Here is a 27,580-nt window from a genome sequence, read left to right as displayed (position 1 = left end):
TTAATCCAAGTTTAAATAGTGCAACGGAACAACATGAATATTAGGTGGAATCAATCAAAAAACGGGTGTGAACAAGTTAATACCATGTCATTTCAGTCAAGGTGATTTATGGCGACATGTATGTAAATGTGTGTGTGCATTTGTGCAAGGTCAGGGATGAAAAATATGTGACCTCTGTGGTGTGAAAGGATAGAGTTTAATTTGTATGTACGACAATAGTGTGAAATGTGAATAATATCAGACATGATAGCTTGAATAGATAGGCAAAGTCGGACGTATAGTGAGGCCTTCTTTTCTATTGATTGCAGCAGGATTAAGCGTTATATCGAAAGCTTCAGCTATTCTCGTTTATTTGTAGTTGGAAAAACCTTTTTGTAAAATTCGTATGTTTTTGTAATCGATTTAGTGGTTGTTGAAAGTGGCGTGAACTGATTTAATTTGAAGTCTATCCAGTACTACGGGATCATTAGGTCACATTGTTTTCATCCCTGAACTCGAACACATACACACACACACATTTATACACATGTCGCTTATAAATACCCTTGCCTGAAATGACATGATATCGACTTGTTCACACCTGTTTTTTAATTGATCGCACATAATATTCTTGTGTTGTTCCATTTACACTTTAAACTTGGATTCATTCTGATTTAATTATTTATTCTCTCAAGAAGTGACTTACACTCAGTCACAAAACGTCAAAAAATCCAATTTATCTACTGATTGGGATATTACAAATATATTATTTTTATTTATAACAATCTACCCAATGCTCAATTTATTTGAAATTATCAAGTCATACCTTGGTGGTGATACCTACAACTCATTCATTTATTTGTCAAAAAGATTAATTGCAACTCTTTTATATTTATTTCACAGTTTGGTAAATTTTTCTGGCACAAATAATATGTTTATTCCAATGTCTGTGTAGGGTGTATATGGTATAGTATATAATATTTAAATTCTCAAGTTCATTAACCATTGGTTTTAAAATAGGGCTAAACTATTTGTTAGTGATATTAAAATCTACTGGTTTTCTGTAACAATTTATGAGGACGGCCTTTAGGTGACATCCAGGAAACTCTAAGAAACTCAGAAAGAGCCGAAGATATTCCGTTCAATCTTCTTTGGGAAGAATATTTCAGAATCTCTACATTTAGCTTCCCTATTAGATGACTATAATGATGATTCCGTTATTACTAAAATATATAAATATCTGACAGTTTTGTATCACATTTGACACTGTTTGGAATAGCATTCTTTTCATTTGTCTTCTGTTTTTTTCATTTGCGACCGGGAAGGTTCTAGCGTTCAAGTGCTTAAGTTGTATGCGTTATATCAAGAATCTGAGCTCTAGATATAACACGACTGATAGACTATTAATAAGTTCTCATAGTCCAAAATCTATAATACCTTTTCCTCTGGTTGTTAGTGAATATATCTAGCTGTGAAAATGGTTTTTAAAGACTAATTACAGGCGGAGAAATAAAATACACTGTACTGCTAATTCGTTCTAGGTGAATCATTGTAATAATTAACACCCATCACTCCTTCACGGGTCAAGCTTTGATGGATCTGGAGTTAGACACATTGCTTTCAAACCATTGAGTTATAATAATATAGGGTACAATATTAACTTCATTTAATTCTTTGTACAGTTGAACAACTATCCAATTTCTTCTGTTACGTTTACGATTTCGAAGGTGAAACTGACACAACTAGATCTGATTTCGGACTAGGACATGTATGCTCATTGGTAAGGATTTCCTTGGTTAATTGTTTGGTTGTCTAGTATTCTTTAATTTTTAGCGTTTTCTCAATTTATGTCATCTTTTGATAAGAATAAACTTAACATTAAACTAATCCTCATGGCCTACTCAACTATTTATAATGAGCTAGTGTATTCTATTATCTAATGTTTTTTTCTCTGATTACTTACTCCATTACCTTTGTGCTTTCTTCCTGATTGTCGATATAGAGGGTAATATCTTAATCAATTAGAGTACAAATGATATATGACATTGATTTTTCGCAATCGTGAATAATATGTATTCACATTTTAAGAAGGATAAAAGAAGCTTAACTTTAGAATATGGTTTATATGTGTTCATACAGGAAGTTAATAAATTATTATTGTTAAATATAACTTAATTCAATTTGTACAAAGGTGACTTTTATTCTAACTGTACATAAATCATATAAAAAGTGATATATTCATAAATCATTTTGATTTATTTTAGAAGTCAAATTAATCCTTAGCATTAGTCTTTATTTCTTCATTTTGCGCTTTTTCTCTTGTATTCATGTTGTTATAGAGATTTAGTCTGAGATTATCGGGATCTGTTAGGTAAATTAGATCGAGCGTTCAAATAACAAATTTATCAACTATATTCTACTGTTTTCCTATAACGAGGTAGTTGGATTTTAGTCACTCATTTTGTTGATTCTAAATTTCCCTGATGAATAAACGTTTTTGTGCAAGTATTACTTATTCAACTAATTTAATTAAAACTTTCGAGTTTTGTCATAATAGATTACATAGTTAGAATAAAAAGTATGTATCTGTATGAAATATTTTTCCGAATCCGATATTGAACTACCATTGAAATGTACTGGGAGGATTATGTGGACTAATAGTGTTTCATAACTCAACAAGCTAAAACAATAGTTGATAAACTCCTGGAAACATCAATCCCTATGATAATGTCATGATACACTATCTGCTAACTAGTTTGATAAATGACGTGAATAAATGATTCACCACCGCGTACATTTACTAGTTGGATTCAAAAGAGTCGAAAGTAGAGTATCTACATGTTTTATTGGCAGTTATCAACAATAGAAAATAGGAACATCTATTTCAAACACAATGTAAGATAGATAAGGAAGAAAATTAAATCTATCGGCGGTATGAGGTGATACACTGAAATTGTGTTACATCTTGTATTTAAACACTAAATATTCGGTTAGTTAACATTTAAAATGTCACTATCTTTGATTTCAGTTTTACAAAGTTCAAATAAACTAACGGGGTTTATAATAAAAGCGAAAATAGTTGAATGTTGCTAAAAAGTTCCTGATTAAAGCAATCAAAGGTTTAGCCCTTTTATTTTTATCTTACGAATAGATCTAATTAAACTGTCATGAAAATTGATTTTCTTTTAATCGGAGATTAATAGTTTACTAAAATGAACTTAAGAATAATTGAGAAAAGAAACAAGTTTCTTTTTAAATAATAATTTACTTAAACAGTTGGGTGTGTCAATCCTTTGTCATTTAATACATTATGTTTTTAACTGTCTCAACATATGAATCGTTAAATGCATTATTCGAGTGAGGGTTTGTGGAAATTGTATTAATTTAAAAGTTGAATTATTGAGTCGATTAAGGCTAAACCACCCTAGAAAATCTGGAAGCATTGGACGGCCGTTTCGTCCGAGTATGGTGTGTGCTACTTATGGCGACATAAGTAATATATAAAGTTAGTGAGGAATAGAATTGTAGTGAATAAGAACACGAGTGGAAACAATCGAATGTATTTAGACATAAATTACAGACTATCTCACTAAATTCTGATAGCCATACTGCAAACAGTTAATTTGCAAAATAACAACCAATTGTCTCAATCGTCACTGTTCCTTCTGTAAATATCAGTTCATCTCCTCTAATTTCATTTTGTATGCATTTTCTTACCAGTCGCGCTTCATTTCAGTTCTTTCCTTACCAGTCTTCTGCTAAAATACATTTTATGTCTGACCATCACTATATACTACTTATATGGATATAAGTACACCACACTACAGAATTAGTATTGTTATCTTGATTTTATAAAACCTGGTCAATTTAATGAATACTTAAATAATAAAAAGGTAACTAGTTGAAATCTAGATATACCATGGTATGTATTTAAAGATATAATATGAAATTCATATATCTTGTCTTTTTCGGTTTAATATCAAGGGATGGTTATTACCGAAAATATAAATTATGGATTAAATTGTGAAATTTTTGTTTACTAAGCTTGAATTGATTACTGTTATGGTGTTTTAAGTAGAACGATAATTCGGCGAACAATACTGGGTGGTCCGGTCACTTTCAAGTACTTGACTGAATAATAGATAAAAAATACAGATAAAAATGGAGTAACAAATCCGCTTATCATTTTGGTCATTAATAGTTAACGGCTAATGGAAATTACCTCATACTTAACATGATTTAAAAACATATCGTTTAACTACTAAAACTTATTAATATCACTTGAATACTCACTGCATACCCTTAATTTATAATAAGTAGAAAGATTTTGGTAGCTTTATTCTAACTTCTTGTAAATATCATATAAAACGTACTGAAAGATTACATGACTGATAATTGTACACTAAATACAATAATGAGCTATATTCACAAGCACCAATACTCTGACGTTTATTATGTTGAGATATAACAGTATTACTGAAATCCTTATATTCTTAGATAAACTGTTTTTGTCTGTTATACAATCTCTAATATATATATATATATTCTTCGTTACTTCTGAAGATAAATGCACTATCAAAAGAATTTATTGTTCAGTTAGAATAACTTCATCAACCCTCTATAGACGAATTCTCGAAAATCTCTGTAGGATATTATATATCTTTCTTAATTTAATTAACCTTTTTTATTGACGTAAGTAAAACGTTACGAATATATTGAAGAGTAGATATGTAAAGTATTTGTCCAGCCATATCGTCACTTACCTAAAGAAAGACATTATTTGACTGATTAATGTCATGAATTCTGTTGACAGTTACTTTTCGTTCATTCTTTTATTTGTCTCAAACAATAAATTTCACATTATGGGATTACTTTTTATTGATTTCGGTCATCCTTATTAGCATATTATCGTCATAGTAATCACTGCCTTTCCTAAATAAACGTTACATACGATGTCTGTAACACTGAGCGAACTGCTGTTCCTTGATGGATATGATATCAGGACACCCAGGTGGCGATGTAGAATCACTTAGACTAGTGGCCATATTGCAATATTACAAACTGGATTTAATCATCAGTAAAAGGATTAGATGAACACTATGTTAGTCACTACACAGTGACCATTCAATTGTGTACATGATTGTTGCTTGAAGAAGTAGAAGTAATGTTATGAATAGCTTTTTTTCAGTAAAAATTATTACTGTAAGGCAAAAAGTGGTGTAACCTCTATTTATAAAATCATCGACGTATTCGCCATATTAAATTGCGGTCAAATTTTTGTTCAACTTAAAATTTATAATTAAACGCTTATACAGATAGTCTGTCTAAAACAATAAACTCTTCAGCATAAATACGCGTATATATATATAGTCTTATTTGGATTTTTAACGAGTTCTATTGTGTCATTTAAATAGCTTGATTGTTTTCTTTCAATGAAAGTAAATTTACAAATTAAGGAACCGATAGCTCAAATTACTCATGTAAATATTGATTTTAACGCATATTAACATAAGCAAATATGCTCGTACCATCATGTGATTTGGTACCCTGTGGTGGAGCAACTAAGCAAAATAAATTATTGAATGGATATTATGAGATCAAACGATTATGCTAGAAGCGTGGCAGGCAGATTTAAAAGTGCACATTATGATAAATTGATTTTTTTAACTGACTGATACCTTCTTTATTAATGTATTTGATTTTTTTCTTGAAAATGATAATTTCCATTAGTCATAATGTGCCTACGATTTACTGTATTTTAACCCATTCATTTCATGTTTTATACTATACAAACGCAAAAAATGCAAACCATAGGATTTTATTATCGCTAAACTCCGACTGTAGCTCATCAAAAGCCACTGCCTATTCAAAGGCCGGGTACGGTCAGAAGACTGGGCACAGGGTTGACAACCCCATCTCGTAGACAACAACATTGCCAAAATATATCAGCCGAAAATGAAAACAATTCAAACTCTATGCTCCAAGTTGAAGGTTTTTTATTCAGAAGAATCATGATGCCTTGTGGTAAAAGCCGAGATTCTTCGGAAGTCACGAGACGGATGCGCCTTCTAACAACCTGAGTAACAATTAATATCGGTACATGGAACGTCCGAATAATGTGGAAGATCGGGAGGACTAATCAGATAGCTACGGAAATGAGGAGATACAACTTGGTGGTGCTCAGAATCAAAGAAAATCATTAGACTTCAGTTGGACATAAAAGATTAGATTCGAGAGAGATGCTGCTGTACTCCGGTCACGAAGAAGAAAATGCTCCACACACTCAAAAATTTGCTTTTGCTGTCCAAAGGAGAACGAAAAGTACTCGTGGGATGGGAATCTCATCGATCCAGGGTAATGAGAACATCCTTCAAGGCAAAGAAGGAGGAAATCACAATGAATGTTATCTAGTACTATGAACCCACCGATGATAGCGATAAAAATCTGTTTTTTGAGAGGTTGCAGTCGATCATAGAGAAGTGCTCAGGAAAGGATCTGACCATCCTGATGGGAAACTTAAAAAACTTAAAAGCCAAAGCCGGACTAGACAACACTGAATATGCAGATATCAGGCAGATATCCCATACAAAATTTGACATACTACAAATGACTAATGAATAATAAAATGTTAAACACTGACATTTTAAAAATGAAATGCTGTTGTAGTGAACAAGTGGCGACAATCGAATGTATTTCAACACAAAATTACAGAATATCTTAGTAAAATCTGAGAACTATACAATAAATACTTCATTTGCAGAATGTCAGTCAATCGTCTCAGACTTCACTGTTCTTTCAATCATTCTCGGTCCTCATTCTTTTTTCTCCGATCTTCCTAACTGTCTTCCGCCAGGCATTCTCACTTTCGGTTGATGGTACATACTACTTATATCTGTCGACATTAGTAGTACACACCACACTGTTGTTTAGATGTATATAACTGAAAACAAGTAATCAACTTATAAAATCACTCAATTTGTAGGTAAATCCAGAGTCAGATCTCAATCAACTGAAACGTTTATAGATAAATTTTGTTTTTGACTTGAAATAAAATATAGTACTCATTATAACTGAACAGATTATAATAAGTAATATTTAGTTAAATAAAATCGATGAACCGAAGAACCATGTACCTATTTATATTCGATAATTTTGATGTTTGATTATATTTTCTTGAAAATGCTTGGACGAGATTGCCATGCGAAACGGCGGATTTACTTCAAATTCAATCGCTGAGATTTTACAAATATATTATTCCTATATAATGTCTTACATCAACTCGGCGCACAAATATTGTGAAACTATTCGCTCGTTTCTTGGTTTTCGATAATAATCTAATCGGATTCCTTCAGTAATGTAAAACTATAGAAGTAAAATTCCGCAGAAATGTTCAGATTTTTAAGTTTTATTCCGACGGGAAACTGTTGTAGCAATTATTTGTCCAGCTTGCTGAAATATTCATGTGTCTTGATTGTTTTAAAAAAATTGACCATGGGTTTCGTAGACTAAACTCTTTTCTAGTTCACTACTTCTCACTGATGAAATATTTATGCACCAAAGTTCATTTAATTTTTTTACACAGCAATCCTATTGGCCAGTACTTACTCAGTTTCTGGCAGTCGCTTTAACTGGTATTTGTTTAGCTGGTGGAGTTAAATGGATTGAGAAAGCCAATATTATTCTTGTCCCATTATTATTATTCATAATTCTGTTCATGTTCGGTTGGGCAATAACTAGACAATATGCAGAAATTGGTATTACATTTTTATTCACTCCATCATGGAGTAAGTTAAATAACTTTTGCAGCTGAATATTTTTAATCTGTTTTAATCCAGTTTTAATTTGTCTTCAGGAGAATAACGTGTGGAATATGATGCATATGTCATTTCTACAAGTATATTATAATACACATTGAAAACCTTATAATATTTTATGCAAATACAGTTAAATGGGTTCACATTTCCAATAACAGGTTCACTGAAATAGGAAGTTAGAATTGAGTTCTGCTGGTCAGAAAAAAGAGGGATAAGATTTCTAGTCGTTTGCAGTTTTCCTTTCACTAACTTAGCATTCATTGGATATGATGATTTCAGACATTAAATAAGGTCACCATACATAAATTGCATCATTGATAGGCTAAATAACTAAAATTAAAAGTTCTAATGTTTCTTTCGGTAATCTGTACTTCATGAAAGAAACCAAAGACAATTTTATTTCAAAGGCTGATTTATTAACAAATTTACAGATACTTAGCATCAGGTGTTTGTTAAGTTATCCAATCGAATTCGGACAAAAGAGCACTGAATATACTTACTTACTTCTGATGTTAAACTGGATACAAAACATTTGATTTATAATTTCTTGTTTTCAGGTACTTTTACAAGTCCCACTCTATGGATTGCAGCTGCCGGTCAAAATGCTTTTGATACAAGTTCTGGTATGGGTATAATGACAACCTATTCTACATTTATGTCGAGAGATTCCAGAATAGTATCTTACAGTTTCCTAATTCCTATAATAAATAATCTTGTAAGGTGAGTGAAAAGGAGTTTTGGTTTTTATATACATTTTATTCAAAAGAAGGATTTCAAGAAAAATTCTTGTAATTAAAACAATTTCATTTGCTTAACAACAGTTGTCTATCATCAGAGTTCTGACAGATCGTTAATAACCAGCCTCCTTTCTCTTCAAAATTTTAACCTACAAAATATTCTGTAATTTATTGTTCACTAGAGTGATTTAATTGTAGTTCATTGTCAAATAAGTGAGTTTATGTTTAAAAGGTGATATTACAGCATTGCAATGTAGATAAATGATAATTTAAGTTGGGTATTTCTTTTTCACTTTTTTATAACATTTTATAGTTCCCAAGGGCAACGTTCATACAACGTGCATAAATTAATTATTTATTGTGGTAACAATTAAGATTACATTCACCTTTTCTTGTTTAAATTCTTTAAAATGGTTTACCTCAAATAATGCCATCATGATCGTATTGAAGAGATAAAGTGACTGGTGTAATAAAGTTAGTTACATACTTCTGATTCACAATACAGTGAGGTACATCCTTAAATGATTGAGGTTGAATTGTGATCTGACTGGCAACTGGGTGTCCTCTTCAGGTCAATGAGTGTCATAATATATGAGGATCTAGTTTCAAGGTATTCAAATCAATATGCCCTACTTCGGCCTTTTTCTACTATCTATATCTTTAAGTTATCCTCACAAAAATGTTTTGTAAAGTTATTGAGTGAAATATTTGTACTGAACACCGGACAAAGTGTAATCGGTAATCGTTGTTACAAATAGCAAACCTTTTGCTTTTATTCTAATTCCAAATGTCTTTAGAATGAAAAAAGTGAAAGGATCTCGTTGGAATAACAATTAACAAAAAGATAATGCTTAGAGAAGTACTGAAGCCCTAGATTTAAAAAATAGTTAATAACAATGTTACTTGTAAGAAATCTTGTTCAGCATTGTATTCGTTATTCATTTTCATAATTTCTTTGTTTAAACTAACCTCCACTTGTATGTACATTTTTATTATAGCTTATATGCATCCATAACAATATTTTCAACTGTGTTTTCTACAATTATACAAACAAATCCTACAGTTACTCGCTCAGCAGTTGTTAAACTTATAAAGACTTCTGGACCTGGAAGTACAGGACTTACTTTTACATGGTAAGTTCATTTATACAGGTGAAAATCTGATTCCATTGAAATTTTTCACTGGTTGATGTTCATTTGACGCCTATTTTAACCGTTGTGATATTCGATGTGAAAAGTATCGACATTTATTATCAAATAGTCCAAAACGCACATTTATAATGTTTTTGAAGTTAGCAGAATGTTTTAGTAGCAGTTTATATATCTCAAATTGAAATAGTATTCTAACTATTTAAATATTCGAATCATGATCAGACTAAAAAAATTTCAAAGATGGACTTTGGAACGAAGATCTAGACTTCTGAAGATACATTGTTAGTTATGAGACCTGAATCCCTGGGTTCAATCTAGCTCAGAATGAAGAATACCTTTCCTTACAGAGTTTTAATTTAGGATAAAACCTTTGTCTAGCGCTTACTTTGGCTCTCAATACTTCTTTGGATGTTGTCGGTTTGTTAAAATAATAATATCACCTTGAAAAACTTCTCTCTCTAACGTTATATCTCTTCAGAAATCCTGTATATTTTACAAGTAAGTAGAAGTTCATCTCAAAAATGATATGAAGGTCTTTAAGTGAATAATCCATGAAAGAATGAATCAATGGAGTCAATATTTGAATTTTATCATTCTGAACTTAATTAACTAAAAGTTTTGCTTACTTGATCTTTCATTTTACTTTCGTGCTAGGATACCTGTCCTATTTTCTAAATTCGGTTTATTTGGTCGAATTCTATGCGCATTGTTTTTCTTATGCCTAGTATGTGCTGGAATAAGTTCATTACTGTCAATTACTCAAATCGGTGTACTTGCAATGAAAGAATTGAATGGTTAGTTGATGGTAAAATGTAACATAATATTATCTAAATAAATCTACTGTGTCATTGACGACAGTTATATCTTTCAAATGAATTATTCTGAATGGTATAATTAGTAGTTCATAAGTATTGTAACATAATATTTACGTTTTGCTATTAAAATTGAGCATATTTTTGCTTACTTATGATGAGCGATACTGTAGTTCTGTAACAATTGATCAAAAATCGATCAAAAGTTTTAAAACTGTAATGAAAACACGGCTGACTTAATAAACCGTAAGGCAAAATCGTATTGCCTATTCTCTCCACAGGTAATTAACAGTATAAGTTATAGAATAAACCATTAGTTCTAAAAATATATTTCTCGTGGAATACCTTACTCAATATCATTCGACAATTTTGTTCATGAATGCATCGATAACTAGAAGCCTTACTGATTCAAAAAATAACCAAGGATAATGATCCCTAGGTACGGAGTTTCAAGTCAGATCCCGCAACTCTGGTAACTGGTTTTATCCCATCTAATGACATGCAGCAGTGAATGTTGAAGTCACATAGGGTAATACTTTTACCCTTTCATAATGCCGAATTAAGACATTGTTTATGAAAACAGTGGAACTTGACTTAAATTTCAAAGAATCAATTTTTATTTAGGGATGTAAGAATAAATTAATTCATTGTTTTTAATCATAAAAGTAACCATTTTAACTACACATGATCACTAAATATAGAACTTTTTCGTTGTTTTTATTACAATATTTTTATTTATGTATTTAAGTATGCATAAATCTGCATCTCATTTTCATAGCGGATAGTGTTAAGATTGGAAATTCATCGGTAAAATATGGATGTAACACTTGCCAATATCCCGGTTTTATGTGGCATCATGCTAATACTTTATAAATGAGTGCGTTGAATTAGACGTTTTACGTACAAATTCTGGAAGGCGGTTACTAGAATGGACATTTATATTATCTAAAGTGGTCTGTATATGCATAAAATGTTAAACTTTAGCTTATTAGTTATGTTAATCACTAAACAAATTACTGTGGATTACATAATTTACCATGGATTATCAAAAAAGTACAGTTTTATACAACTATAAAATGAATACTTTGATTGTTATTCTAATTAACGGAAGGAGTTTTCTCATGCTTTCCCCATCATGTTTTCAATGTAATTCGGGCTAATAAAACTAACTTGTCATTTTACAAAACGTTTATCTGAATATTCAAGTAAACACCATTCCCACATAAGAACTGACCAACAAAATTATTTGATTTGATCACAAGTAAAAAAAGTCATCAATGTAAATGATATAAGTGAAGCTGATTCATGTAAACTACCACGATAGTTCATAAAGTCCAGCCGCAGTTTCAATTTTTCAATAATAATGAAATTAGTTTTAACCCTTATCCTTATTTATTTTCAGTATCTCATCGGTTAGCCGTCGCTATTGCTTTAATTGCATCCGCTATTATTGGTGTGCCTTCAGCAATCTATCTTGACTTTTTAACAAATCAAGTAAGTACGTGTAAAGTATTGTTTGTGCAAAAAGTATGATATACTCAATAGTAATTAATTTTGACAGGCGATTCCTAAAAATCTAGTACGATGCCATGATCAGTGGGGTCAAACTATGACTAATAGGAGGCGATGGAACATGGTTGTACAATACTGCGAATCGATTTAATTTAGACACGTAAACCAATGGTTTCGGGCTAACTGGTCTAAAGTTTAAGCGCCTACCTCAATGTTGTGAGTAAACTTTCGAAGATTTTCGTATTGAACCGAAATAGCTGACTAGTACTTTATGGTTTCCAATGATTAATTCCCTGATGCATGCCAAGGAAAAAGTAGTTTTAAACTTAGTCACAAATCCTTCAAATTCCATCATTTTATTATATTTTTCTTTCAATTTAGGATAATACATGGGGATATGGACTTGTAATTTCTGGATTTCTATTTTGTCTGTTAGTTATTGTTTATGGTCCCAATCGTTACCGACGTGTTCTTATTAATGAGTTCGGTATAAATGACTGTCATTTATCAATTTTTTGGGTTCCACTTATAGCGTAAGTTACTTTAATACACAAGTAATACTTTTTAATGCCAGTTTTAACTTCTACTGTAAAAAAACTAAAAATATTATTTTACTTAATTTTGGGTATAAAACTTATTATGAACGAAGCAGCGAATAGTCTACATAGTTTATATAAATATATATTTGTCGAAGTAATGTATTTGCATCAGTCAGTCAGTTACATGACCGTATCCATTATAAATGGCTCGTCATGTTTATTTAATTGTTAACTTTTGCCAGTACTCAAAACGTCGTGTATTTATTACATTAGTGTAATACATATGTCTAATAAACATTCATATTCATACATTAAGTAAAGTTTAAAGTGAAGTCTAGGTGCTAAAATATTTTATATATCGGCTTTTTATTATCAAATTTCTAAGCTACTTATTTTCTAATGAAGCATATATTGCAATCAAGTTTGCAGATTTATATTTGCTTTAAGTGGATAAATATAACTGTTGACTGTATCATTCACGTAATTTGATAATAATAAAAAAGTACATAATATCTCATATTTTACTGTGTTGATAATCTAAGCTTGTTCAAATAATCTTATAGTTTTACTGCATGAATTCAGATTTACTAACCTATCTAGACGTTGTGTAGTTAAAATCATGAGTCAATGAAAGCTAGACCAACTTGGAAAACCCGGAAGCACTAGACGGCAATTTCGTCTTATTGTGGGATTCCACGGTCCCGCCTTACGAGATTCAAACCCAGGACCCATCAGTCTCGCGCGCGAACGCTTAGCCGCTAGACCACTGAGCCGGCATCCAACGGTGTTATGTCTAACTTCAACCAATCCACGAAAATGAGCGACACATGCACTATTGTCTTCAGTTAGTTGCTATCTTACAACAGACTCAGTTGAACTCCATTAGTCACGGCTTCTTACTAGAACTTCAAGATACACCACTTGAAGCCAGTCACTAGTGAGCATGTGATTATTATCAGAAGGGTTATCGTGGACATTTCAGTAATTTTATAGTTGAAATCATGAAACAGTGGCTCTAGAGGTTAAGTACTCGTGCACGAGACCGAAAAGTCCTGGGTTCGAATCTCTCTGGGATGGATCGTGGATGCGCACTGCTGAGGAGTCCTACATTAAGACGAAATGGACGTCCAGTACTTTCAGGTTTTCTATGGTTGTCTAGCTTCAATTGAATCGTGAATTCAACTATAAAATTACTAAAATCTCCACAAACCCCCCTTCTGATTATATAAACATTGTTAAGAACTTAATTCAATGAGATAAATGACCTTCGAAAGTTTGTGTTTTCAACTTTACTTGAAAATAAATTCAAGGTAATGAATATTTTCAATGATTTGGAACAAATATTATAAACATATCTTCATAGATTTTAAAATCCACCGCTTTTTTACACAGACGAATTCTCCAGGATGCCAACATGAATTAAAATGATTAGAATAACCATAGAGTAATTTTAATATTGGGTACATTTCAAGCATTTTATTTGATGGTATGTATGAAAGAGATTTTCGTCATTAATCAAAATAATCTGAAGTACTATTGAAAATCAAAATATGATAGACAGTTGTTTTGTTTTATTTTTGTATCACTCGATGATTCTCACTCATGAATGCGCATGAGGTCAACCAATATGTTTGACATCAATCGTAGTTGCACCAAAGAATAAACTTGTGTTTTTATGTGATATAATATTTGTATAATCTTTAATTCATTCGCAAACCAGTATAATCTAAGAATATACCTGACTAGTGTGTTAGTGGATATGTTTTTACGGTTCAGTATCAGTGTATTAAAAGGAAAGTTTCCTTTTATAAAACTCAATAATTGGTTTATAATCTTATTATGTTCTTGCTTTGAACTTGTTGGTTTCCATTCACTTAAAGAAGTATGTTTTTTTCTAGATTTTTAGTCCCCTTACAATCAGTTGCATTATTGGGCTGGTGGATGTATGAGTCCATAACTACTGATCCAAAGTGGTTTCATCTAAATTGGACATCACTATTAACAACATTGTTAGAAGTATGTCAACCGAGTATGAGTATTTTATGTTATTAAGTTTTGTGAATGATGAGGAGATACAATGTTCTCAGAAATTTGTCTATAAGTATTCATGAAAATAATCCAGTCATTAATTTCTCAAATACTAGAACTTACCATTCACCATCCACTGAGAAAAGGCAAAAAATCAAATGATGCTCTTTTGTTTGTTTCAATGTTAGTCGATTGCAAATTATGCTACCTTAAAGCTATATTTCTGGACCCTTCTTAGTATATAGAAACGGTAAGCAAGAGAATCTAATCTAGACTACATTATGATAATAACAATCAAGTAACCATTCTGCTTGAGTATATATCTACAGGAATCCAAACAAGTTGTCTCGTAATAAAGGTACTCTCAAATACAAATGCGAATTTTAGTTTTTTTTTAAAAGTATGGTAAATGTATATACTCTTTATAGACTCTGAGTCAATTGATTGCTTGTTCAATCAAGTGAAGTTATCCAACCCTAACTACTCCAACTAAGGTTTAACATAATGACCGAAATAATAGGTATTAAACTTAACAATAAAGATTACAAGTAAATTTTGTTCAAAGAATTTTTTTCAAATATCAATGTATCCTATCTTTGATTTAAAATCTTTTGTTTTAGTGGTTTGTCGCGTTGATTGGCCTATTTATTTTAAATTGGATACTTTATCGAACAAATATACTCAGTAAAGCTTTAAATAAAGCCCATGGTTGTGATCCGTATAATCCAGCAACTTATGAAAATACAGATGAACAAATGGAATATAATAGTACTATCAATAAAGAATCAATCAACATTGACGATAGCACTATTTGTACTCAGTTATAAGTGAAAAAAACAATTTCGGCAAAATGATACTGATCAGTATAAAACATTGTACATTCCCCTCATTTGACAATGACTCTTCCGATTAAATTGTTTCTAGTCATCTTAACTTAGTTTTTGTTTTACTAGTGATAATTCTGATGATGTAGTACAACCAACACATACCAAATGATACTAAAGAACATAAATGTTAAATGATCCAATAGGTTTCTTTCAAAAAAAACCATAACTGAGGGTGAAGAAAAATGTATAAAGTTTATACCTCTTAACGATAGAATAAAGTACTTTTCATCAGAAAAAAATTTTTATTTTCTTTAAAAATAGTTGAAAGTGCAGTGTACAAAAACTAGCAACCTTCGTCAATCTAACAATATTTTTACTTAAAAAATATGTACTACTTTTAACTAATGTACCACTACAAAAATTATAAATCAGTGAAATTTTTCAAAAAGTCTAGTTCATAAGGATTGTTTCCATATGTTAGCAACAGGAAATATCGACCATTTTCTCCATATTGCAATTAAATTAATCCCGGTCAATGCAGCTAACAAAATCATCCACTACATTGAATATATATGAGATTTGAAAAAAAGATTGCTTGAATACATTATGGATTCCAAATATTTATCATATATTACCTACACAGTTGTTAATATCACTTAGTTTGTTGCTTGGGAGAGATGCTTGTGTACATTTTAAATACTCAGAATAAAAAACATTCTACGTCCTTATTCCAGATTTTATACTAGTTTGTACTGACAACAGTAAGCTGGAGGAGGACGGGTCGATAGATCAAGGCACGGTATCAGTTCACAAAATAAATTACTGTCGTTCTGAGCCACGTTGGCAGGCGAAAACTGTCTGATTATTGTGATAGCTATAATAATTAACCCTTGTTGGAAGCTATAGGTCATATGCCTAATGATCGACTGATAGATTCATTCTTTGTTTTCTTCTATATTCTGATGTTCAATATTGTTTCAAACTTTTATTCAACAAACTCTTTAGGACTCCTTGTCCTGTAGTCTCCATATTCAGTCGTTTTTACTACTATTGATTCTACTATTTTTTCCAAATACCTTACAATTCACCTTGTTTTCTTCATCAACCTGTATTATTGTGGCATTTAATTTTAACCGATATACATCTATCCAAGGTTATGCTTGGACTATAGGAGACTAAACGAGAGAGACATCATACCTCTTCGTATATTTCAATCACTGTTGATTATCAGGAAAATTACTAGAATTGTTAAATGCTTTCAGTCACCTTAAATCTAGTAAAATGTACCACAATATCGTGTCACTTCCATTAATAATCACATTAGAACTTTACCAAACAGACTTGACTAACGAGTTAATTTCAGATTCCACTAAACTGCTAACAATAATCATTGTTTTATAAGGAAAACCAAAAATTAATTGTTTTTAAATTCAACAAATTTCAATCAATCTTAACTAAAATTCATTATTGATGCCTAACCCACATCGCTAGAATCATTTGAAAAAATGGATGTGGGATTAACTAAAACCTTTGATAATTTTCAAAGCTATTAAACATAAATTTAATAACTTACCTCAACACACAATGATGTAACAGATTCATACGTGAACATGTACCAATGTGGATCACTTGCAACCATATCATAAATCCACCAAATAATTAGAATGATTCCTTGTAATGGTACAAGAATACTAATGTTTATCATGAAAAAAAAGACAAGTAATGTAAGGTAATTACAAAAAAATATACAATTGTGCAATATATGATCAATTCCAGGTGTAAACCAAAGTATTTACATGTACATTTTTAAAACAAAAGACATTTAATGTATTATATATTAGATAGTCATAGCAGTTCAAACAGTTTATCATACAATGATATGTTTTTATCAGATGTACTATAGTATATTTTGAACTACCGTTTTCGATGGGGAATTTCGTTTTGTGTTTAACTCATACATTGTATGCTCTTTTTGAGTTACGCTACAGATTACATTTGTATTGAAATGTTTGTAAAATCACTATTTAGATTTCGATAATGATGGTGCTGTCTGTTTGGTGCTTTTGTACGGAAAATATGTTTTCAATTAACTTGAATATTTACTGTGTAACAATTTGTATGAAATCACTATGTTCACAAGTAATATTTTATTCTATGAAATAAGTATGGTAATGTTATGTTCTGAAAATGATAACTAAATGAACGCCAGTTTATAGTCACAACCAGGTTGACTGACACTGATTGGTAATGGAAAAACTAGAGGTGAATTATTTAGAAAAGGATGATTTCTGAATTACTTTGGATATAAACTTTGTGGTGCAGTTGGTTATGGTATGAGATATACAGAAGTATATAGGAAATGAATAAGTAGAAATGAAATATCTTTAATGTATAGCAGTAGTAACCAAATATTTATTGTAGTCATATTGACTTTAGTATGCCCAAATCTTTCATTAGTACTCAGAGAGTGTACTAGTACAAACTATATGAATGTCAATCTTCAAATCAGTGCGTAACCCACTATTTCCCTAGATAGAACAAATAAGGGTGAATTCATCCTTGGTTTAGGGTGAATGTCGTTTAACAATAAATGTAGCCAATAGCTATGAAACTGTTGGGTCATTATCTTTCTTGAATTAAGATTTTTTCATTATGATGAACGTCTTTGAAATTGAAAATCCTCGTCAAAAATCGAAGCTATTCCTTACGGTTGTGCTGCTAATGTAAAAGCTGGCAAATAATAGTTATATTTTATAGTTGAATTCATTAGTCAATTAAAGCTAGACCACCACGGAAAACCTGGAAGCACTGGGCGGCCGTTTCTTCCGAGTGTGGGACTCCTCAGCAGTGCGCATCTACGATCCCGCCTTGCGAGATTCAAACTCAAGACATTCGGATTAACGCGCGAACGCCTAACATTATAGCAACTATCCTACAATCGATTTTGAGTATGGTTAATTTTGGTTAAGCCTTTTTATTAACTTACTTAACAGACATCGTCATTTGGTTAATAACATCTCTTTGTACTGTTATTACCACTAGAGCACATGACACTCTAGCCAAAATGTTGATTGCTCAAGTATCATTCGATGACTCATGCTCCTATGTATACATGCAAATCCTATTATCAACTTTTGTTTTGTTTTGCTGTGCCCATATTCAATTTGACTATAAATTGCCTATGTAATTGCTTGCTCGCTTACTCCTCACTGCTCGTGATATTTGCTCACGCGCCTATAGCTTTCAGGCCTGCGTCTTTTGACAATAAAAGTGTAGTTGCCGCGTCTCTTTCCCTTCTGATTTATTGCACCTTTAAGATTGGTATTACAACGGTTATCGAGGCGATCGATTAGCGAAGCACGGCACTACAACCTCTAGACCACTGAGCCGGCATCCAACAGTGTTATGTCTAACTTCAACCAATCCACGAAGTTGAGCAACCGTTCACCAATTGTCTTCAGTGAGTTGATATTTTACAACAGATATTGTTTAACTCCACTGGTCACTGCTTCTCACTAGAACTCAAGGAAATACCTCTTGAATCCAGTCACTGATGAGCATGTGATTATTATCAGAAGGGGTTTTGTGGAGATTTTAGTAATTTTAATAGTTGAGATCATGTGCCGATTGAAGCTGGACCACCATATGAAATGTGGAAACACTGATAGGTCCTGTGTTTGAATCTTGCGAGTCGAAATCGTGGATGCGCACTGCTGAGGAGTACCACACTGAGACGAAACGGCCGTCCAGTGCTTCAAGGTTTTCCATGGTGGTCTAGCTTCAATTGACTGATGAATTCAACTGGGGAAATTACTAAAATCTCCACAAAACACCTTCTGAAAATAATAGTTAACTTACACAGTAAATGGAATCACAGAAAATGTGTAATAGATTTGTTGTTCATTAGGAGTTTACAAATAGAAAATGTGTTACATTTCAAGTCGAAGTCTTACAAAGAATAATATCATTTATCTTGAGAATTACCAATCACTAATATATATATATATATAGAGAGAGAGAGATATTGAAAATTATTCTAACTCATACTCTTCTATATTCCGATTATTCATCCAACTAAATCATGTCGAAATAAAGTTGAAGGTTAACATATGGATAATTAAGATCAATTAAATAATAAAATTTAATTTTATGATATGAATTCCGTGTATGTACATGATTTTATTGTTTTATTACATTTAAAACTTGATAACTTTCAACGTTTGTGAATACATCATTCTCACTAATGTTTTATTATAAGACATTAAGTAATTACAATGACTTACGTTATCATAAATACCCATACTTTCGGTAAATTCCAATCATCTATACCAAATTCATTAACTATACATCGACGATACTTCATTGGTCCGTATCGAATAACTAAACTAGCCATTAGTACACCTGATATTAACAATGCGATACCCCATACATTATCCTAAAAGAACAAAGTGGAGGATAATATCTGTCAAATTATATAAATTACCAACCAACATTTTGAATACATTCTATCTAGTGATAGACATGATTATCTAGCAAAAATTAAAGATAGCTAAATATGTTAGGAAGTCAGCTGTTACAGAATGTTTTTCTGTAAAGATAGGAAAGTGAATAAGATTGCTTAACACTATTTAATTCAAGATTATATAGAAAGATTCTGTAAAAGACTTTGATACAATACTAGATTTAGAAATTCTATTTTGTAATGTTGTGTTTGAAAGTGTTATAGTCTGTCAATTAGATTGTCTAAATGGAAAGATATTATTGTCATTCTGAAAAATATCATCAATCGATGAAGCTAGAAATGTTATTTTTTTTTAATTTTATGTATACCTCTTCGGACGAAATTATTATCTGTAAATGTATAGAAATCAATAAACTTTGGAAATTTTGATCTGTGCTGTTTTGAATTGTTTATATTTAGATCAAATCAAAATTAGTCAATATAGGGATTATTTAAAGAAATCAGTCGTATCATCTGCAAAACATTATGACTGTTAAAACATTCTAATGACTATTTCATTAGGGATCTTTTGAAGAATTTTAAGTTAAGATGATAGGTGAAAAATAGATTTTCGACTTGAAATAAATATCCAATGTTAATGATGATCTTACTTACTTACTTACGCCTGTTACCCCCAACGCAGCATAGGCCACCGACCAGTATTCTCCAACCCACTCTGTCTTGGACTATCCAACTTTTATTCATTCTTTTCATGTCTGTCTCCATTTCTCGGTGTAATGTGTTCTTTGGTCTTCCTCTTCTCCTATGACCTTCAGGATTCCATGTGAGGGCTGGCCTTGTGACGCAGTTAGGTGCTTTCTTCAGTGTGTGTCCTATCCACTTCCGGAACTCCTTCCTGATTTCTTCCTCCACTGGAATCTGGTTTGTCTTCTCCCACAGTAACTTGTTGCTGATAGTGTCTGGCCAACAGATTCGAAGTATTTTGCGTAGAAAAATGTTAATAAACACCTATATCTTCTGGATGGTGGCCTTTGTTGTTCTCCAGGTTTCCGTCCCATACAGTAGAACTGTCTTGACATTTGTATTGAAAATTCTGACCTTGGTGTTGGTTGACAATTGTTTTAAGTTCCAGGTGTTCTTCAGTTGTAAATATGCTTTTCTTGCTTTGCCGATCCGCATCTTCATATCTGTATCAGATTCACCGTGTTCATCAATGATACTGCTCAGATATGTAAAGGTTTTCACATCCTCCAGGTTAATGATGATCGTTTTGTATTATATATGTAATATTCAGTCATTCTTATTAACTAGAGATTTTGTCTAGACCTCTTAGTATCAAAATTGATTAATCTCATACTCATACATTATTTCACTTATGTATATAATGTTAAGAGTTCAGTGAACTGTAGAAAAAAAGAACGTGTAATATGGATATATTTAAGTATAGTAAGCAACATGTAATTGTTTAAATTGACTAATCGTCACAATTCACCTTTAGATATTCGTACCAACAAATTAATCACATATCTGAGAACGTTTCATTACTAAAAAGTTTGATTATTGATTGATTTTATACAATAATTGATGTAAAATTTTATTATTATACAGAGAAACCATCACTATGGTTATTGCTTACCTGATTTGCTAAAATGTTAAGATTTAAAGCTGATGGTAGTCCAACTAATATATTTGCTATTAAAGCGATTGCAACAGACTTTCTGTGATTAACTATAGAAATAGAAAGTTCGATTTGCATTACTTAATTCAGATAAATAATATTTTTCAATTTAAATAGCCCATTTAATTAAAACATATTAAGGATCGTAAGCAAAGGTGGACAGTGGCTAGCAGTGGAATCCAAGATGAGCGTTTCTTCCTATTTGGGACTCATCAGCTGGATGTACCTGCATCTCAGAGTTCATGTTCACTCTGGGACTCCAACCCAGTACCTTTCGCTTATCCACTTAGCTACTGATAGCCACTTGCTTGTGAAATGGGGATTTAAATAAACTAAATTCATCCCATACTTATTTAAATAATATGAAATACAGATTATGAAATTTATGTAAAAGCAATTTTTCAATTAGCTTATATTATAACCTTTGATATGGTATATTTTGATTTACTATTACTGATGAAAAAGCTTATATCATCAAATATCTTGTAATGTTAAATCAGTGTGTTTTTAGAAAGTGACTAAATGATATATATTTAACCTGGATTTTGAAACATATAACTTAATAACTAATTCATGTATGAAGACCCGTTAGGTACTATCTGAAACACAGGAATATGGACTTAAAACCTGATACTCAATAATGCTTGATCATAAACATCATTCTGTCGTTTACGAGTGTAGTTCGTGGCTGCCTAAACTAATTTATACTTGTCTGAATTTATTAGGAACTTTACTTGTCTCTAGAACATCTACATTTAACGTTTTCGACTTTGATTTGCTTGATTTATTAGGCGAATAAATTATGTGAATGCTTAAAACAAAACCGACAAAATCAATAATGGGGATAAAATTTCAAGGTGTATTGTAGTGTGGTCTACTTATATCCATATAAGTAGAATATGGTGATGGTCAGACGTAGAATGTAATTTCGCATAAGACCGATGAGGAAAGAACTGAAATGAAGCGCGATTGGTAAGAAAATGCATGAACAATGGAATCAAGTGAAGATGAACTGATATTTACAGAAGAAACAGTGAAGATTGAGACAATTGATTGTTATTTTGCAAATTAACTGTTTGCTGTATGGTTATCAGAATTTAGTGAGATAGTCTGTAATTTGTGATTAAATACATTTGGTTGTCCCCACTTGTCTTCTTGTTCACTACAGAAGATGATAAATGTCTAACGGAATCGAAATAAAAATGACTTTCTCGCGATAACTTTGTGATGATCAAACACCGAGTTCTAGTGAAGCTTTCATAGTTAGTACACCTTCGTTTATGAAGTTTAATGTAAATAATATCAATAGGACATTTTGCGACTAAAATTATGTATAAGAATCCTTTATTCTATCAATTTCGCTTTTCTTCCCTTTCTCCAACCAATACTTCACAATAACAGTTATTTTTGCTGTCTTACGTTGAACATTTGTAAACATTGTTTTGATATGTACCATTATTATCATTACTGCTATTATCAATCTCATTTAATGCATTATCTATACAGTTTATTAGTGATCGAATTATTTTATCATTCCTCTATTTATACACACAAATTTTAAGCAAACCATATAAAACATTGGATGACTTTGTTGTAATTGTTATTATTCTCTTAAGTGGATAGACTCTTGGGATGTTTTTAGTATCCCTCCATTCTATGCAATCAATTATTATGTGGTCTAATGCATTGTTATTGTGCAAACAGCAAACGTCAACCTTAGCTTATTAATATATCGATAAATAGACAGAGTTGTGATTGATTATGATTCTTTAGATATTTTTTCAAGTTCATTTCAAAATCATTCGTATTCAACCTATTTGTAAATAACCCACTCATTAAAAATAAGTTATCTATCCCATAAGATGATAATTTTTATGATCTAATCATAACTTTGTCTAACGGGTAGTAAAATGACGGAGGTGATCTAAAACTGTGACTTATTTCCTTAAAGTGTTTTGAACAAATCTAGCACATTTGCTTGTTATAACAGTTTTATGTGAAAAAAATGAAGACCAACTAGAAAAATGTCAGATAAATACTAAGTGATAATTTCATAACTGCTTTCAAATGACATGCAGCATATAACAATTTTCGGCATGATCTCATCAATATTTATAATACTCTTTACATTTTCAACAAAAAAGCATCAAAAGATGACAACGCCAAAACCTATTAATCAACCATCAAGGAGGTAGTAGATTAGCATAAAATAACTATTCTGTTTTATGTTTCTGGCTCAACGTTAAAAGATATAATTATGATTCAAGAAAAAATTCTTACCAGTAAGGCAGAAAACTCTTCTGTTTGTTATACTACAGTTTGTTAATATTACTCATTTAAAAACCTTTTATATCAAGAAGGTATGTTATTATGTGTTTATGGGTATTAGAGTTATCTCAAATTGTTGATGTACTGGATTTGTGATCCTTGAATTTAACGAAATCGGTTAAATTTGATACATAAAATGCATATATTCGGTTTGTAAATTTTTACGGTTATTTTTCTATAGTTTGACTGAATCGAGGTGTGATTGGTTCTACCAAGTTACTAACCAACTAAAATTTGATCAGTTTTCCTTTTTACTTTGTTTAGGACGAGATAGTCTGAGAATTATTTATTTTCGGTCTTATCTATACCTTTACTGGAATGTGTTTATGGGTATGAAGATGTGGTTTCCTCGAACATTAGTTAGTTTAACCTATTTTAAATTAACAGTCTGATTGTTACTGTCATATAAAAAGATATAAATCGTTTACATTTACATACTTTCTTACTACTGTTTAAATATAGTTTATATTAACTATTGTGACGACATGTTTGATTATAACTTTCATTATTTGTCTGTCTTCACTGAAAGTACTGTATAAAACATTCACTTATTCTGGGATAGTATTTTATTTTACGTTTAATACAAAATTCTAAAAAAACTCAGAACCCGAATTTTTTAACGAAATGTTAACTTCAAAAATAACTAACTGCAGTATAAATGTATTAATAGTCAAGATTACGGTCTAATTCTAAGTGACAAAATGGTCAGTTTCTCCAAATAAGAACAAAACTCTAATCATTCTAGTTAATCAGATCATTAGGAAGGAATTTTTGAATTTCTACTATACGTATGCGGATCGGAAAAGAAGAACTATCACATTGAATGCTGACTGAAAATTTGTGTTTGTTTCAGTCATTCCTTGTAAAGACTATGAAGTTTTTGTCTACAAATCCACTTTTGAGTAATAAACCTTAAGTTGCTATTATATAAATCTAATCTTTTAGTAGTCATGATAATCTACTTTATTACATGAATTGTTTTCTTTAAGACAAGAACAAAAATGTACAATCACCTACCGTTCAACTCTTCTTCAAATGTTTTACTGTTTATGTTTTCGTAGTGCAAGGATTAGTACTATTTGTTAAATAAAATTATCGGTTCTGGTAATCAACTGTTTCTTACATAAATAATTGAAGAATCTCAGGTTAATTAATACCATCCCAAATTTTATAATTTCTTATACCAGCCTATATAGGATACTTGTAACTAAATCATTATTTTTATAATCGACAAATCGAATCAATTATCGGAAGACAAATAAATCAAATAACTAATATGTTTTAAATATTGGGCTACAATTAATTTTCACTCATTGATTCACATCAGGTAGCAGCCGTTCGCCGGATAATTTGTACATGTAACTATGTACATCAGTTTTTCTATAGTTAATGTAACTATAATAAAAAATTCATCAATACAAAAGCAACTAGAAAACTTAACAAAGAAAAATAAATCATATATATCATAAAGACTATCGTATATTGAAATAAAATAATTTATTTTCTCACCTCCACAGTCATCCAATACCATTGTGTAAACTTCCAAATCTGAAATAGTAGTGCTTAATCCAGCAACAGTGAGACAAACAAAAAACAATAGACACAATATTCTTCCGAATATGCCCAAACTCTCAAATAAAACTGGAAACCTGTTTAAATAGATTTTACAATTGAAGTAGAGTCGTGAACTTTTTAATAAAACTGTTATAATCAATTTCACAACAGTAACACGAAAAGAAATATATCTATCAAGTATATCAAATGGTTATGAAAATCTGTGATTGATTATGAAACCATAATTAAAGTCTCTAAGAGACAACTTCTATCAATTTGAATAAAAAGATAAATAGTCAATGATTTCAGCTTGTATTTATTTCAAGAGACTAATAAATATAACCTCTTCCTATAAATACTGCATCTTTCATAAGACTAGTGATATGAACTAATATACCTTACAGAGAAATTACAGCATGGACCTGCAATATACGCGTTTGCAATTTCGGTTTTTTTAGTCTCCTGTACTTCATTTAATCAGCTTCTATGAACGTATGAACTAATATGAAGTGTTCTGGATTTCACTGTTAGTCTCCATCTAGAATATTTATACAACACTTTAAAATTTACACACTCCATTATTACAGATATTAGAACCAAAGCAAGATGTAAATACAAAACATTATATTTTCAATATTGGTTTATAGAAATATGTTCATTAACGATGTAAGACTACTTCATATTACATTTAATTCTAATACCTACTTGATGTACAATATTTAAGGCAAACTATTGACATTAATTTATAAATCACATTATAGAACATGAAATTATGTGTTCGGAAACTGATATTGACCAATGTATTAATGTAATAGTACAGTCAATCGGTAAATATGATTGATTTATGTATCATTTTTGTAGTTATTTTTAAATTTTATATTGTAATTCATGTTTAGCACAATACGTGATCTTAAAACAGGATCCAATATTTTACTATTTATCAGCATTCTGATATTTTAATATCGAGGAGTAAGAAACTCAAATATTTCAAAATATTTAACAAGAATGATCAGGAGTTATTATAAATCAAACTACTTATAATGGTGATACATATGGTTACGAAAATATCAGCATAAAACTAGTTAAGTGTCACATTTATTAATCGAATTAGTTTATGTGACCTAACTAAGATTTATACATAGTTCTAAAGTTTAATATTTGTAGTCTATCAAAAAAACTGAGTATTTTGATTAAGTGTAAATTCAAATTGGTAGTGCGGTGTGTGCTACTGATATCGATAGATATAAGTAGTATGTATCATCAATCAAAAGTGAAATGCCTGGAGGCAGTAGGCTAAAAAGATCGAAAAAAAGAGAACGAAAACAAAGAATGATTGGAGTGGAAATAAAATAACAATGAATTCTGAGACGATTGACTGATATTTACAAAAGGAACACTCAAGTTTGAGACAATTGATTGACATTTTGTCAATGAAGAATTTACTGTATAGTTCTCAGATTTTGCTAAGAAGTTCTGTAATTTTGTGTTCAAATACATTCGATTATCCCCACTTTTGCTCTCATTCACTACAATAATTCAATCTATAAAGCCTAAGAAGACTATTGACTAGGCGTAGATATTTGTTTTTACCTAAAACAACTCATGATTCTAATTTAAAAATATATTAGACGAGATAGAATAAAAAAATGTTACTAATTTATAAAATCAGTAGTTGTTCAGTTTTATATCGAAAGTATCCTAGATTTTTACGATATGTGTTTGATATCCATTTACGTTTCACGGTTTAACTTTACATACTATTTATTATCTTCTGACTTCGTGACCATTCCTAGTTCTGTCTATCTACTCTTCTGAAGATATATGTTTCTGTAATTTTTGTTCTACATTGCATCATCAGTTGATGTTTACGTATTGAAATGTATTAAAGAAGTGGATTACTGTGAACCGATTTGGTATGAGATCTTCTACGTTTGTTTATGACATGGTTTTCTGGAATCTTTTTGAGAAAATATCAGCATACTGTAAAAATGTCCACCTACCAAATAGATATTTAAGTAATGAATTTTTAAGTGATTTTTTTTTCATAAACAGTAACGTGATGTGTATTTTACTGTAGGCATAATCGATTCCGTTTTCACGATTTGCATTTTTTGTAACTACATTTGTACTAGATCCAAAAAGAAGTCAATTACTGATAT

The 27,580-nt window shown here is 30.9% G+C and overlaps 2 protein-coding genes across 2 annotated transcripts in view; one reads left to right on the top strand and one right to left on the bottom strand.

Moving 5' to 3' along the window:
- Positions 1 to 7,528: 7,528 nt before the first annotated feature.
- Positions 7,529 to 15,399, top strand: Smp_196680 (putative sodium-dependent neurotransmitter transporter; the record flags this gene model as incomplete). The annotated part of the gene is made up of 8 exons (XM_018793560.1): positions 7,529 to 7,763; positions 8,351 to 8,513; positions 9,529 to 9,663; positions 10,336 to 10,475; positions 11,896 to 11,987; positions 12,387 to 12,538; positions 14,443 to 14,560; positions 15,193 to 15,399. The coding sequence occupies 8 exons, from the start codon at positions 7,529 to 7,531 to the stop codon at positions 15,397 to 15,399; spliced, it is 1,242 nt and encodes a 413-aa protein (XP_018648060.1).
- A 455-nt stretch (positions 15,400 to 15,854) lies between these two features.
- Positions 15,855 to 27,580, bottom strand: part of Smp_129920 (putative sodium-dependent neurotransmitter transporter) — a gene marked incomplete at both ends in the record, with an annotated part of 24,967 nt that continues 13,241 nt past the window's right edge. Inside the window, 5 exons of the mRNA XM_018793559.1 lie at positions 15,855 to 15,956; positions 16,973 to 17,095; positions 19,688 to 19,834; positions 21,498 to 21,589; positions 25,377 to 25,516. Of these exons, the coding sequence (XP_018648059.1) occupies positions 15,855 to 15,956; positions 16,973 to 17,095; positions 19,688 to 19,834; positions 21,498 to 21,589; positions 25,377 to 25,516 (604 nt within the window). The remainder of the gene's footprint in view (positions 15,957 to 16,972; positions 17,096 to 19,687; positions 19,835 to 21,497; positions 21,590 to 25,376; positions 25,517 to 27,580) is intronic.

Source organism: Schistosoma mansoni, chromosome 1, assembly GCF_000237925.1.
Source record: "Schistosoma mansoni strain Puerto Rico chromosome 1, complete genome".
NCBI classification, from domain to species: Eukaryota; Metazoa; Platyhelminthes; class Trematoda; order Strigeidida; family Schistosomatidae; genus Schistosoma; species Schistosoma mansoni.
The sequence above is the reverse complement of the archived record's forward strand: the minus strand, read 5'-3'. Positions and strand labels throughout refer to the sequence as shown.